General features: G+C 46.1%; 1 protein-coding gene across 1 annotated transcript in view; it reads right to left on the bottom strand.

The window, feature by feature from the left end:
* sez6a (seizure related 6 homolog a) overlaps positions 1–6,433 on the bottom strand; it is a 105,532-nt gene extending 99,099 nt beyond the window's left edge. Inside the window, exons 1-3 of the mRNA XM_063204239.1 lie at positions 6,393–6,433; positions 5,414–6,057; positions 2,208–2,338 (exon numbers count right to left, since the gene is read on the bottom strand). Of these exons, the coding sequence (XP_063060309.1) occupies positions 2,208–2,338; positions 5,414–6,057; positions 6,393–6,433 (816 nt within the window). The remainder of the gene's footprint in view (positions 1–2,207; positions 2,339–5,413; positions 6,058–6,392) is intronic.
* Positions 6,434–13,532: the final 7,099 nt, after the last annotated feature.

Here is a 13,532-nt window from a genome sequence, read left to right as displayed (position 1 = left end):
GGCGAATGTGGAGAGAGAGAGATGAGGTGGGATGGGAAATGACCCAGGCCGGATTCAAACCCAGGGTGCAACCCTTGGACATGCAAGCCCAAATGTGGGGGGCATAATGTGCTGCGTCACAGTGCCCCTTCAAATTGTTTTCTATTTTACATCGTGTGGCACAAATGTAATATTGCTGAGTCTATCTGACAGCTCAGGATCAACTGATTCCCTAAGAGTAAAAAGAGGTCTGGAAAAGATGACTATGTACTTTTCAATGGCATTTACTCTTCCCATCCCCCCCCACACACACACTCCAGCCACTCCGAGACAACACATAAAACTGCGCAGCAAGCTGTTAACACCAAAAAGGCCATAAACCATCCAAAACAGCCCCCCACACAGAACGAACACAGAACACAGAGCCATAAACATTTATCTGTGCGCTGTAAAAGCAGTCGTATATCATACATAATTTAGTTGCCTGCCAGATACTGATTCAGTCGCCCTTCTGTCAAAGGCGTGTGTGCTACGAGTTTCGCTGTGTATTCATGGATACTTGTCTTCTTTCTCTCTCAATCTCTCTCTCTCTCTCTCTCTCTCTCTCTCTCTCTCTCTCTCTCTCTCTCTCTCTCTCTCTCTCTCTCTGTCTCCCTCGTTCGTGTATGTGTGCATGTGTTTTTGTGCTTGCGTGGGTATCTTTGTGAGGTGATTTGTGTGTGTGGCCTCCTCCAACATCTGTTGCTTTACCGTGGGATTTCAAGGGCATGTTGCTTAATTTAAATTGATCGGATTCAATCTATGAGTCTTAGAAGTATGTGCTGTCGGCTGTGTGTTCGCTTTTGTCTTCTGCCGTCTTCCATTGATTACGGTCACAGAGTTACAAACAAACATCTAATTATTTTGTTTCAATCACGTCTTGCCAAAGGGCTGCCTGTTATCATTCCATTGTTGCGTTTCATCCTGCATGTCTCTTCTCTAAGCTGTATTAAACAAAGCCGAAAAAAGTAAATAAAACCGACAGACAGGGGACAAACGGAAACGTTCTGTCGGTTTTATTTACTTTTTTCGGCTTTGTTTAATACAGTTTTTGATTCTGCATTCAGCTCCAGTGTGCGATTCCTTTCTTCCTTTTCATTATACTGCTCTTGGAATTACGCACCGAGCAATACGCTCAGGATAAGACATTGGCACGGGCGCCACCCCACCATTACTCTTCTCTAAGCTGCTCAGATAGCTGCTGTAACAATTGAACCAAACAGGAACCAAACAGGAACCAAACAGGAACCAACGTTTCGCTTAAGTGAACAGACCACCCTTTTTGATTTTCACATATTGCAGTATTTCCATGCATTATTCCTGAATGTACATATCATTTTTATCTATGTGTTTGCATTGCCTCGTTTAAAAGTATAGCCAAATTAATTAAGCGTAGCAATGCAAGCCCATGGTACAAAATAAAACATCATTAGTGTACTTATAAACCAATTTAAAATGAATGTAAAATCCAGAGTAAAGCGGCAATTTAATTACGTCCAGTGATTTCTTCTGGCTTGATGCTAAAGTTAACAATTGTAAACCGCTGTCGGTCAAAAAAATTGCTCACTTCTCTTCTCTTCTCTTCTCGGCTGCCAGTGTCTTGCCTCTCCTCACAACACCGTCTTGATAAACAAAAACCCCCATCTATAGTGGGGCGTGCTGGCTCAATGAGTTACGTGGTCATAGCCTACTATTATGCCAGCGACCCAGGTATTTCCGACTTGAGGTCCTTTGCCGATCCTTCCCCTCTCATTTCCTGTCTCTCAACTGTCCTGCCTGATTAATACAGGTGGAAAAGCCCCCACCCCCAAAATCCATACATACTGTATATACATATTATGGTAACACTTTATTTTAGCACTTATACATACAATGTCCCTGTATAAGTAACTTGTAAGGCATGTACAAAGCAAAATCAAACATTTGTTAGGCATGTATTCGCAAATGTCTTGTTCATGCACAATAAGGGATTTATTACCAATTTAACCTTAGTAAGGACCTAGTAGGCCTTAGCGTTTGCTTAGTACATGCCTTACAAGTTACTTATGCAGCCATTAACATTGTATGTATTAGTGCTAATAGATGTATCCCTAAAATAAAGTGCTACCCATATTATTTTACAGCATCTGAATTGCAGCAGCCTTGAATTGTACATGATCGCACTACGTATTATCATTTCAGCGGCGCACCTGAATCTCGATGCCGTGGCCCAGGTAGACGGTGATGAGGTAGGTGCAGTCGCTGGCGTCGTATCCTGAGGAGGCCTCCGGGGGCATCTGGACGTAGCCCTCCGCATCCGTGAAGTTCATCAGGCATGGAGCTGCAGGAGGAGGAGGAGGAGGAAAGACACGGGTGGAATATTATTATATTATTATTGCAGGGCAAGGAAGAACAGTATACGATGAGCTACCTTTTAACCAATTTTAGCCTGATGACTCGTATACGCATGGACGGCGTGACGTTTTCCATGTGCTTTACGCCCTTTTTGTGGGGAAAAACAGCCAATGCAAGTCAATTGGTCGTGTTGGGAAAGAACAAAAGAAAGACAAGGACCTGTAGACCAGCATTGTTAACGCGCAACATGCCGAAAACGTGTTGTGTTGCCGGCTGTTCAAATAATAAAGCCAGACAGCCGTGGCTGAAGCATGGACTGTGCATTTAGGCTAGCCGATGTAGCATATGAGTTAATGACACATTCGGTTTGCTTTCCCCCACAAAGGGGCGTAACGCACATTTACGAGCAAAGTACACGGATGGCCGTTCATGCGTATATGTTGTTTGACCTTTGGTGCCTGGAGCGACATATACGCTGCATTCAGGCTGTTGAGACTTTAGCTTTTTTAATAAAAATGTGGGTATGTTACAGCTGAATGAACACATTCTAATGCAATATGAGGGTCTTAGAGTTTAAATGCAATCATGTTTCATGTTTTTATGTACATCAGAGGCTGAGATATTTAGGGTTTTTATAGGCTGATGGCAACTCTCCCAACAAGGGCTTAGGCATTCAGCAGACACTTTTTGCAGGTGCTTTAGGCATCAATGCATTTAATCCACTTTCATTTTCGTGATGGTTCAGGCCACCGTGGCCCTTCCTTAGTGTCTTTGGATGTGTGTGAGATCTGACTGCAGTATTACTATTACCTCCGCCAAAAGAGGTTATGTGATCATCCGTTTTGTGTGTACGTTGATATGTCTCTGAGCACATTTCTAGTTGTAGTTATCATTCGGCTTGAGGGGCTTTTATGTCTATATTTGACATGAATCGTAGTGCATTACTAGAGGCCCTGTGTTATGTCATAGTAGGGTAATACTGTGGTAATTAACCTTTCAAGGACTATTACAGAAATACTTGATCTGCTGCACAAGAATCTCATTTCAACTGGGAGCCATCGTCATGATTCTTCAGTCCTGTCAGCAACTCTCTTCGTCACCTTCTTTCTCTCGGTCTTCCTCTTCTTCATTTTACGCTTTCTGTGTGATTGTGTACGGTGTGTGATTGTGTGTGTGTGTGTGTGTGTGTGTGTGTGTGTGTGTGTGTGTGTGTGTGTGTGAGAGAGAGAGAGAGAGAGAGAGAGAGAGAGAGAGAGAGAGAGAGAGAGATAGAGAGAATGTGCTTGAGAGAGAGAGAGAGAGATTTAAAGGGCAAATGAAAGTTGAATCCAATTTCTAATCCAGGCGACAAGTGTCACTCTCTGGGGTGTCGTAGAGCGTGTCACGCACATCACAAAATGTCAAAGGCTGCCGATATTTCTCAGCTTTCTGATTGGGCAGCAACTTAGGGTTCTAAGCTCTCAACTGTTGCCAGGTAACTGTGAGGGGCTTTGTTGGCCTCCGTTTCACAGTGGAATGTTGTAAACTGCAAATGGGCATCAGAAAACACGGCCATATATTGTAAAATATTGCATCTTTAAGAATAGCAGGGAGGCTTATTCAGCTATTTGGTACGATGACAGACTAGGATATCATGTAGCAGGAAAAGATTTTCTTGTCAAAATGGTTTAAAGTTGTTATGTGTGTGGAATCAAGCCCTGGTGCACAGGTGCGTGCGTGCGTGCGTGCGTGCGTGCGTGCGTGCGTGCGCGCGTGCGCGCGCGTGTGTGTGTGTGTGTGTGTGTGTGTGTGTGTGTGTGTGTGTGTAGCTCGGCACTGCTCCCAACACACCACTGACCGTTTTCATTCAGATCAGGTAGAAGGTGTGTGAGCAACGTCTTGTGACCATGCGTGAGAGACTTCTTTTGTGTACTGTAACTTCCTAAACTCTCTTCCACTCTCTCTCAAGCTCCCCCTGCCTCTCCTTCTCTGTCTGTGTCTGTGTCTCAGTCTCTGTTTCTGTTTCTGTCTGTCTCTGTTTCTGTCTCTGTCTCTCTCTCACACACACTTTCTCAACCTGCCTCTCCTTCTCTTGGTTTCTGTCTCTGTCTCTCTCTCTCTCTCTCTCTCTCTCTCTGTCTCTCTCTCTCTGTCTCTCTCTCTCTCTCTCTCTCTCTCTCTCTCTCTCTCTCTCTCTCTCTCTCTCTCTCTCTCTCTCTCTCTCTCCCCCCCCCTCTCTCTCCCCGTCTCTCTCTCCATATTGTCTGAGAGCTGGATGCCAGAAAGGCCACAGCAGCAGCAGAAGCATCATTTTGATGTCATGGTTACGGGTGTCCTTGACAGCTCTGGGAGCTGGTGGTCATCTCATACTGTACTGTAGTCAAAGATTCTCTGTTCTTCGTTACACTGCCTGTTAGATTAATTCAATTGAAGAAGGTACTGCACCATAATATTAGGGTTAGGTAGCCTGATTATCATCGACTTTCAAATCTCTTCAAGACTTGGTCTGACCAAGAGCGTAACAATTTTAACATTTCCCAAACGGCATGATCGACCTCCCTCCCTTGGTTTTCTAATGGGTAGGCTTCCCGACAAAGTGGGAGGAGTTCCAGATTTTTCGGGAGCTCAGAAACTACATTGTATTGCTCCTGGCCTGACTAGGACAAGGTGCTGCGTCACTATGAGGGCACGGCCTGGCTAAGGGTTAGGTACCATATGTTCAGCACAGCGCAAGTACATCACGTTAGCAGTGTGGCAGGACAGTACCATACTCAGGGTACCTCAGTCAGTTATGGAGGAGGATGGAGGAGAGGCGAGCACTAGTTAATTACTCCAGTGTTTCCCAACCAGGAGTACGTGTACCACGAGGGGTACGCAAGCACACTGAAGGGGGTACTTGAAAACATGTAATTTTAACAAATGCATGGAGCATAGTCATACTGGAATAGAAAAAAACGACAAGTTAGGGGGTACTCATGGCACAACGGAAAGGCTTGGGGGATACATGAGACAAAAAAGGTTGGGAAACACCAGCAACATTTGGGCTACAAGTGCTACGTGAAGCGCTACGTAAACCCCTTACCTGATGAGTGCATGGTGGTGATGGCTGTGCTGGTGGAGACGGTGCTTGTTGTCATCTTGCTGTCATCCGTGCGCTGCTCTGACTTGGATGTTGTGACAGCTCTGGAGTTGCCCGTGGTCGTGTTTGTTGTCATGGCATCATTAAGTCTGATCTTCGTCAAGCCCCTCGGTGGCCGGGTGGTTTCCGTGGCGGCAGCGCCGCGTGGTGACGAGGTGGTGTGAATGACAGCCGTCGTCAGGGCTTGAGTGGTGGGTGGTACCCCCGCCGCCGCTGCCACCGCCACTGCTGCTCTCTCGCCTGTCTCGTCTTTAGCCTCCCCCTTTCCCAACGACCCTGGCCGCAACTTCCTGGAGACGCCGCCTGCTACTGTAGCAACCGTTGTCATGGGTGACGTGGCGGCCACGGTGGTGACGGTGGTGGCAATGTCAGAGAAGGCCGGCGCATCCTCGTGGGCCACACGCTGAACAGCGGAGGAGGAGGAGGATGATGACAACGACGATGGCGGTCCCCCGTCAGCGCTCCTTGGGTTGGACGAGGGAGGCGTAGTAGTAGGCAGCTTCTGGTCCTGGAAGAAGTGCTGGTCTCCGCTGAAGTCCTTGGTGAGCACCGCCTTGCGGAAGAGAACGTCCTCTAGGTGGGGTTGCCTGCTCCTCCATGACGGCGTCGTCACCACCTCCTGACCTCCTCCTCCTCCACCACCTCCACCACCTCCTCCTCCTCCTCCATCTTGGCTGCCATCGACACCCGAGCTCACCCGAGTGAGCTCTCTCTCACCCTCCAAGTCGCCTCCTCTCTCGGTCAGCTGTGTGCTGGATTCTAAGCAGAAGACAGAAATAGAAACAAAAGCCCCATTAGCTCTCAACAGAGGAGGAAATAGAAAAAAAAAACATTACGCAACATTACGCACAATTTAATGAAAATGCCAATTCAGGGGCGATGTGCTGCAGGGCGCGAAGCCCCCCACCACAAGTGGGCTTACATTGCCAACGGGGACCTCGGTTCGAACCCGTTCGGGGTCATTTCCCGGCCCTGCCCCATCTCTCTCTCCCAATCGTTTCCTCTCACACTGTCCTGTAATAATAAAGCCCAAAAAGCCCCCAAAAGAAAGAAAATGCCAATGCAATTACATATACGTGCACCCTTCTCTGTCATAAATAAGCAGGAATCACAGTAAAATTATTTTTATTCTTCTTTTTACAGTTACATGAACTTAGACCGTGCACAATATGAAATGTTAATATATTATATTTACATTGTAGGCCTATATTAGCTGTAATAATGGATCAAATTAGTGTATCACGATGGAAACGAAAGAGGAGAAACGGCACGATAGGCACTTTTCCATCACGATATAAGGATGTACTGTACATTGTCATATCGCCCAGCCATAGCTTTACATTCAGCATGACCTTAATAAGAACAGTGTCAGCAACTATCGTGTGATCATAAGCTCCCATGAATGTGAATGAAACGCTTCTTCAGCCTTCTCCATGCATTTCTGTGGTATGGCTGTGTGCATGTGGGTGACTCTCACTGAGACAGTTTCAATTATCATACTCAAATGTGCTGCCTTTGTATGGCAATGTGAATAGGCACAACTGTAAAGGAAGGAGGCAAAGAAGACCATGCTAATGAACACCTAAGCATGTAAATGAGATTTCTAAGAGGCCTTTTAAGAGGTGAAAAAAATTGAAAAGTACCGGTAAAGAAAAAAATGTGTCAAGTCGAGCAGGAGATAACCTTTGGCTAAAGTAATTCATTTCAATGTCGGTGGCGTTCCTCTCCTCCCCTCTCCGACTTATATTAGTATAAAAGATTTGCCCTCCCTCTCATGCCTTGCAATTAGCCGCCATAATGAGAGGGGAAGCCGTCAAGTCATTATTCCCGGCCACCTGCGAGGAGCGAGGAGCGAGGAGCGAGATGGAGATCAGGCCCTACAGCGCTGCCTCTACTGTACATACTGTAAAAGGATCAGGAAGCGCGCTCAACACCTTGTCTTCTTCTACTTTACACTGGGTGCTTAACTTCGTCAATGAATGAACTCAAGTCTCAAAAGTAAGTGAATAAAGAAGCACTCATCAGATTTTTTTTTTTCATTTTTAATCGCCTCACATCACAGTGATGTGAGGCGATTAAAAATGAAAAAAGAAATCTGATGAGTGCAATAAGAGAAATGAAATGTTGAAATGTCTTCAATTGAAATACATTTGTGCAGATGTACATTTGTGCATTTGTGAAATCTGATGAGTGCTTCTTTATTCACTTACTTTTTTTCTACATACGGTAAAGCTGTCTGGCCCATGCAGCCATGGCTCAAACGACTGGGCACAAGACTGCTACAGCCAGGGCCGGATTAATGCACAGACTAGATACTGTATGTTTGCAGCCTAGGGCCCCCCACCACAGGCTAGATATGGCTGCAGCCTAGGGGCCCCCACCACAGGCTAGATATGGCTGCAGCCTAGGGGCCCCCACCACAGACTAGACAGACTAGATATGGCTGCAGCCTAGGGGCCCCCACCACAGGCTAGATATGGCTGCAGCCTAGGGGCCCCCACCACAGGCTAGATATGGCTGCAGCCTAGGGGCCCCCACCACAGGCTAGATATGGCTGCAGCCTAGGGGCCCCCACCACAGGCTACATATGGCTGCAGCATAGGGGCCGGATTAATGCACAGGCTAGATATGGCTGCAGCCTAGGGGCCCCCACCACAGGCTAGATATGGCTGCAGCCTAGGGGCCCCCACCACAGGCTAGATATGGCTGCAGCCTAGGGGCCCCCACCACAGGCTAGATATGGCTGCAGCCTAGGGGCCCCCACCACAGACTAGATATGGTTGCAGCCTAGGGGCCCCCACCACAGGCTAGATATGGCTGCAGCCTAGGGCCCCCCACCACAGACTAGATATGGTTGCAGCCTAGGGGCCCCCCCCACCTGCCATGGGGGCCCCGATTGGTCAAAAGTGAGAAATTTCAGAATTGTAACAAGATGCAATATTGAAATATTCATCTGTCATGTTGAGTACATTTGGTAGACGTGTTGTCCCTAATTCCTAACATGTAATTATGACACTGTCCATGTAAATTTGTGACAAAATTTGTTTTCCGAGGGGCCCCACATCAACTTGTAGCCTAGGGGCCCCTAGGACATCTTAATCCGGCCCTGGCTACAGCACCCCGGCGACCTGGGTTCAGCTCCTGACCGGGTCCCTTGCCGATCCCTCCCCATCTTTCTCTTTCTCTCTCTCCCCACTCATTTGCTGTCAAGGGCCGTACACACACATCGCTGCTATTTACTAGCTTCTCGCTTGCTCGCCTACTCGCCTCTCTTTCATGGAACATTCGCTGAAAGTTCCCACGGCTTTAACTTCCAATGAACAGGCGAGAAGTACAGAACTCTGCCTTCCAATTGGTTACTCGATTACTCGCCTCGCTCGAAGATAAAATATTTTCAACTCGGGATCCGCCCATATCGCATCGCTTGTACAGTACTCGCCTACTCGCCTGCTAGTCTCGCTGGAACACATTGACATTCTATTGAGTTCATTCGCTGAGCGAGTAACTAGCAGCGATGTGTGTGTACGGCCCTTCAGTCTGCACTGTCCTATCTGAAGAATAATAAAGGCAAAAAAGATGTCGACACACTCTCTTGCTGTTGAGGAAGGTTCCTGCTCCGTTGCATTACAAACTGAGCTATCATACAATGCCCACGGCCTTGTATCACAAGCACAAAACATGGATAACCATAAGCTGGTGAACTACAGGCTAAAAACTGAGATGAGATGAAAGTAATATTTTGAGAAGAGATAATACCTTAAATTGAGATAATTGTTAACATAGGCCTAATATTTTTCTGGAGGTCAGTACTTTCCCCCCCTTAGATTCAATCAATGTGTGTGAGTGCAATATACATGGCAAAGGAAGCTAGTTCTGAGTTAAGCATAGGTTAACGCATTGATGCCTAAGGCACCTGCAAAAAAGGGTGCTGGATGAGTTTTTTTTTATTTTTAAGAAAAGCTGTCCTCAACCTATAAAAACCTAAACATCTCAGCTTCTGAAGTTGCATTTAAACACCAAGACCCTCATCTTTCATTAGAATGTGGTCATTCAACTCAAACAAACTTTTTTTTAACTTTTCAGATTTTTAACGAAGTTGTCTCAAATCTCACGAGCCTGAATGTTGCATAATACAGATCCAGGCGCCAGGGCCAATGTTGCGCAACGCAGTATCAGGCATCAATGGGTTAAATTAGCGTCTACCTCCTGAAAAGAGGCAGCAGCAGCTCTCTCTGATGATAGCACAGAGCAGAGGCCTTGTATCATCTCATCACATCACTCTCAACGCTAAAAGTCATCCATTGGCCCTTTCAAATACGAGAGAAATTGCCCGTTCTTGAGTGAAGGAGGAGTGGGGAGAAGAAAAAAAGAGGCTTTTTTGAGCGCGCACTCTTTTTCCCACCAATTTTCCCCTCCTCTGCCATTGACAGCAGCTACAGCGACGCGAGTCAGGAGGCAGCTGCTCCATTCAAACGCTACAAGCCTGACAGGAAATAGCTCTTCAGCTATCCACGGCCGGAGCTATAGGGAGGGCGAGCAGCAGGGCATTTACCCCTGGGCCCAGGGCACTCTTGCATTGGTGGTGGGGGCCCAATTGTGATCTCGTCAGGTCATATAGGGGGCAAGTCAAGTGTTTTGCCCCAGGGCCCTGTGTACAATTGTTCCGACACTGCAGCTATCCTTTTGAGAAGGACTAAAAAAGAAACCCTCCGATAAAATCAAAAGAGAGGAAATAGCTCTCCAGGGGTGCATTTCTCAAAAGCGTAGTTGCTAACTACATTAGCTACTTTGTTGGTAGCAATGTAATTTCCCATTGGCAACTACCGAAGTTGCTAACTGCTAAGAACTAAGCTTTCGAGAAATGCACTCCAGCTATCCTTTTGAGAAGGACTAAAAAAGAACCCTTCGATGAAATCACAAGTTTGAATTGACATCGCAATCTTTAGCTCACAAAACAGCCGCTCAATAGCCACTGACTGAGAAGACATGCTGCTTTTTGCTGAGTGTAATTATATAAAGAGTTGATAGTGATAGATCGATAGTGCTGTGTGTGTGTGTGTGTGTGTGTGTGTGTGTGTGTGTGTGTGTGTGTGTGTGTGTGTGTGTGTGTGTGTGTGTGTGTGTGTGTGTGTGTGTGTGTGTGTGTGTGTGTGTGTGTGTGTGTGTGTGTGTGCCTGCATCCGTGCGTGTGTGTGTGTGTGTGTGTGTGTGTGTGTGTGTGTGTGTGTGTGTGTGTGTGTCTGTCTGTCTGTATATATGTGTGTGTGTGTGTGTGTGTGTGTGTGTGTGTGTGTGTGTGTGTGTGTGTGTGTGTGTGTGAGAGAGAGAGAGAGAGAGAGAGAGAGAGAGAGAGAGAGAGAGAGAGAGAGAGAGAGAGAGAGAGAGAGAGAGAGAGTTGGCAGTTGACAGTGCTGAAGTTCAGCGAATGAAATAGCAGCGTCAGTGTCAGCAGGAAAAACCTGTGTACGCCTTAACACATATCGTACACACACACACACACACACACACACACACACACACACACACACACACACACACACGTACACGTTCACACACAGACACAAATACACATACACACACACACAGGCACGCATGCACACACACGTACACGTACACACATACACACACACCTTTTCACTCCTATACGTGAGGGGCACCTCATTGACGGCCATTATAATTAAACCATTACACAATATGTTCCCCACAGATGAAATCGTTTGGCATTTCATCTGGCATCGGGAGTGCTCCCATGCAGGGCTGCACTGGCCATAGGGCTTACAGGGCATTTGCCCGGTGGACTGTTGGTGATTTCTGCCTGGTGTGACGGAGGTCATCTTGCACCTGTCCACCCCCCTCGGGGATCGAACGTGCGACCTCGTCAACTACAACGGTCCGGCAATGGGAGACACAGTACGATACCGCTGGGCCAAGAGACTAGTCTCCCGGCCCAACGGCATCTGCACTGTATGAGGCTATCGGAGGGAGGTTTACCAACGTTCCACGCCAACTCTGCTAGTTAGCATTCGTTACACTGGTCCTCCCCTAAATGTAGTGATATCAGTCCTCATGCTGCTATAGCTGACCTCTCCAAGTCAGATTTAAATATTCATTTAGTAGTTCATTTAATAGATGGCTAAAAATGTTGTCACAGGCGTCATTGTCTATCGCAATGCCTGGCTGACCGATCTTGGGGCTATGAACCCATGGCCTATGGATGTGCTTATTTGTTCATGCACTGTATTTTAATTTTTGTTTTACCTGTCCAGGGATTGCAGATGGAAACTAGAAATGCATTCTCACAGAAAATGCTGGAAGCGGGCTTGCCTTTTGGGGCAGAGATTAAACAAAGTACTATTGAGAAAACAAAGCTAAAAGAAATCTTGGAAAAACTCCATCCACCCAGTCAGAAGTTATGGGCCAAACAATTCAGCCATCTTGGATTCAGCCATCTTGAAAGTGTTGTAGCTCTGCGTTTTGGGGATATACTAAATGACATACATGGTATTTTAAGTTGGCTAAGGAACACTGCATATGATATAATTTTGAAAATCAACATGGCTTCGAGCGGGATTAGAACTCACAACCTCCATATCTGTAATCCAACCCCTTTGCCATTGTTATTAAATGACATACAATACATGATATTTGAAGTTGGCTAAGGAACACTGCATATGATATCATTTTGAAAATCAACATGGCTTCGACTGGGGTTCGAACCTCCAACCCCCATATCCCTAATTCAGCACATTTGCCATTCATACTAAATGACATACATGGCATTTTAAGTTGGCCAAGGAACACTGCATATGATATAATTTTGAAAGTCAACATGGCTTTGACTGGGATTCGAACCCCCAACCTCCATATCTGTAATCCAGCACATTTGCCATGCATACTAAATGACATACATGGCATTTTAAGTTGGCCAAGGAACACTGCATATGATGTAATTTTGAAAATCAACATGGCTTTGACTGGGTTTCGAACCCCCAACCTCAATATCTGTAATTCAGCACATTTGCCATCCATACTAAATGATATACATGGCATTTTAAGTCGGCCAAGGAACGCTGCATATGATATAATTTAGAAAATCAACATGGTTTTGGGTGGGTTTCGAACCCTCAACCTCCATATCTCTAATGCAGCGGCATGCATTACCACTAAGCCAAGCAGCTAATTGTCATGCATAGTCCAGCAAGACTATATTACATTGCATTGCAGAGCTGAACAATAGACTTCTAGAATGGTTGCTCGCACCTGCTCGTTAAGAATGGAATCTTGAGACAGTGACAGTTGAAATGGAATCCTTCACTGGCTGCACCTGTTGTGATTGACTGAAAGACAGTTAGTATTGAGCTCTAAACTGGGGAGAAAATGAGAATGAGTTTTTTGTCTTTACAACATCGTTGTAAAAAAACTAAAAGGAGTTGGCACGTGTCCTTTTCACAGATCGGAGTCATGCTTGTGATCTCTCTAACAGTCTTTGAATGAAGTTTATAGGTTAAATTTTTCAGGCACAAATGGACCTCCGTGTGGGACATGCGCTGATCTCTTGAAAAATGCCCTTTTCGAAAGACTGGGATTCTCCATAGAGCCAGGCCTGTTTTTTTTACAAACCTGCCATTTAAAAAGTATTGGGATTTGGGAGATGAAACTTTGACAATTTGGAGACATCCCATAGAGCTCGCTAACAACGCATCAACTAAACTTCTAGGTGAAAGTGTTGATGTTTTATGACCGAAAAAGCCTCCTACACTCTAATCTCTAGAGTGGCGGAACCTTGGTTCATGGAGGTTCCACCACTGTTTCCAATGGGGACCCAGGCTTTAACAAAATCGCCAAAAACGGGAAAACGACAAGAGACACGGAGAAGCCTATAACTATACGCGATCTCCAAGCCGAGCCGGTCGTTTTAGTGTTTGAACGGTGTCTCTATCTCGAAAGGCCTAGGAGGAGATCCATTTTCTATTTTACTGCTGCCCTGCACAAGACCAATAATGAAACAGGACTTAGAGATTACTATAAACGGGCCTTGCTCTGCAAGGGCCATGCTCTGCAT

This window comes from Engraulis encrasicolus, chromosome 7, assembly GCF_034702125.1.
Source record: "Engraulis encrasicolus isolate BLACKSEA-1 chromosome 7, IST_EnEncr_1.0, whole genome shotgun sequence".
NCBI lineage: Eukaryota > Metazoa > Chordata > Actinopteri > Clupeiformes > Engraulidae > Engraulis > Engraulis encrasicolus.
This window is presented reverse-complemented; position numbering and strand designations above follow the sequence as displayed.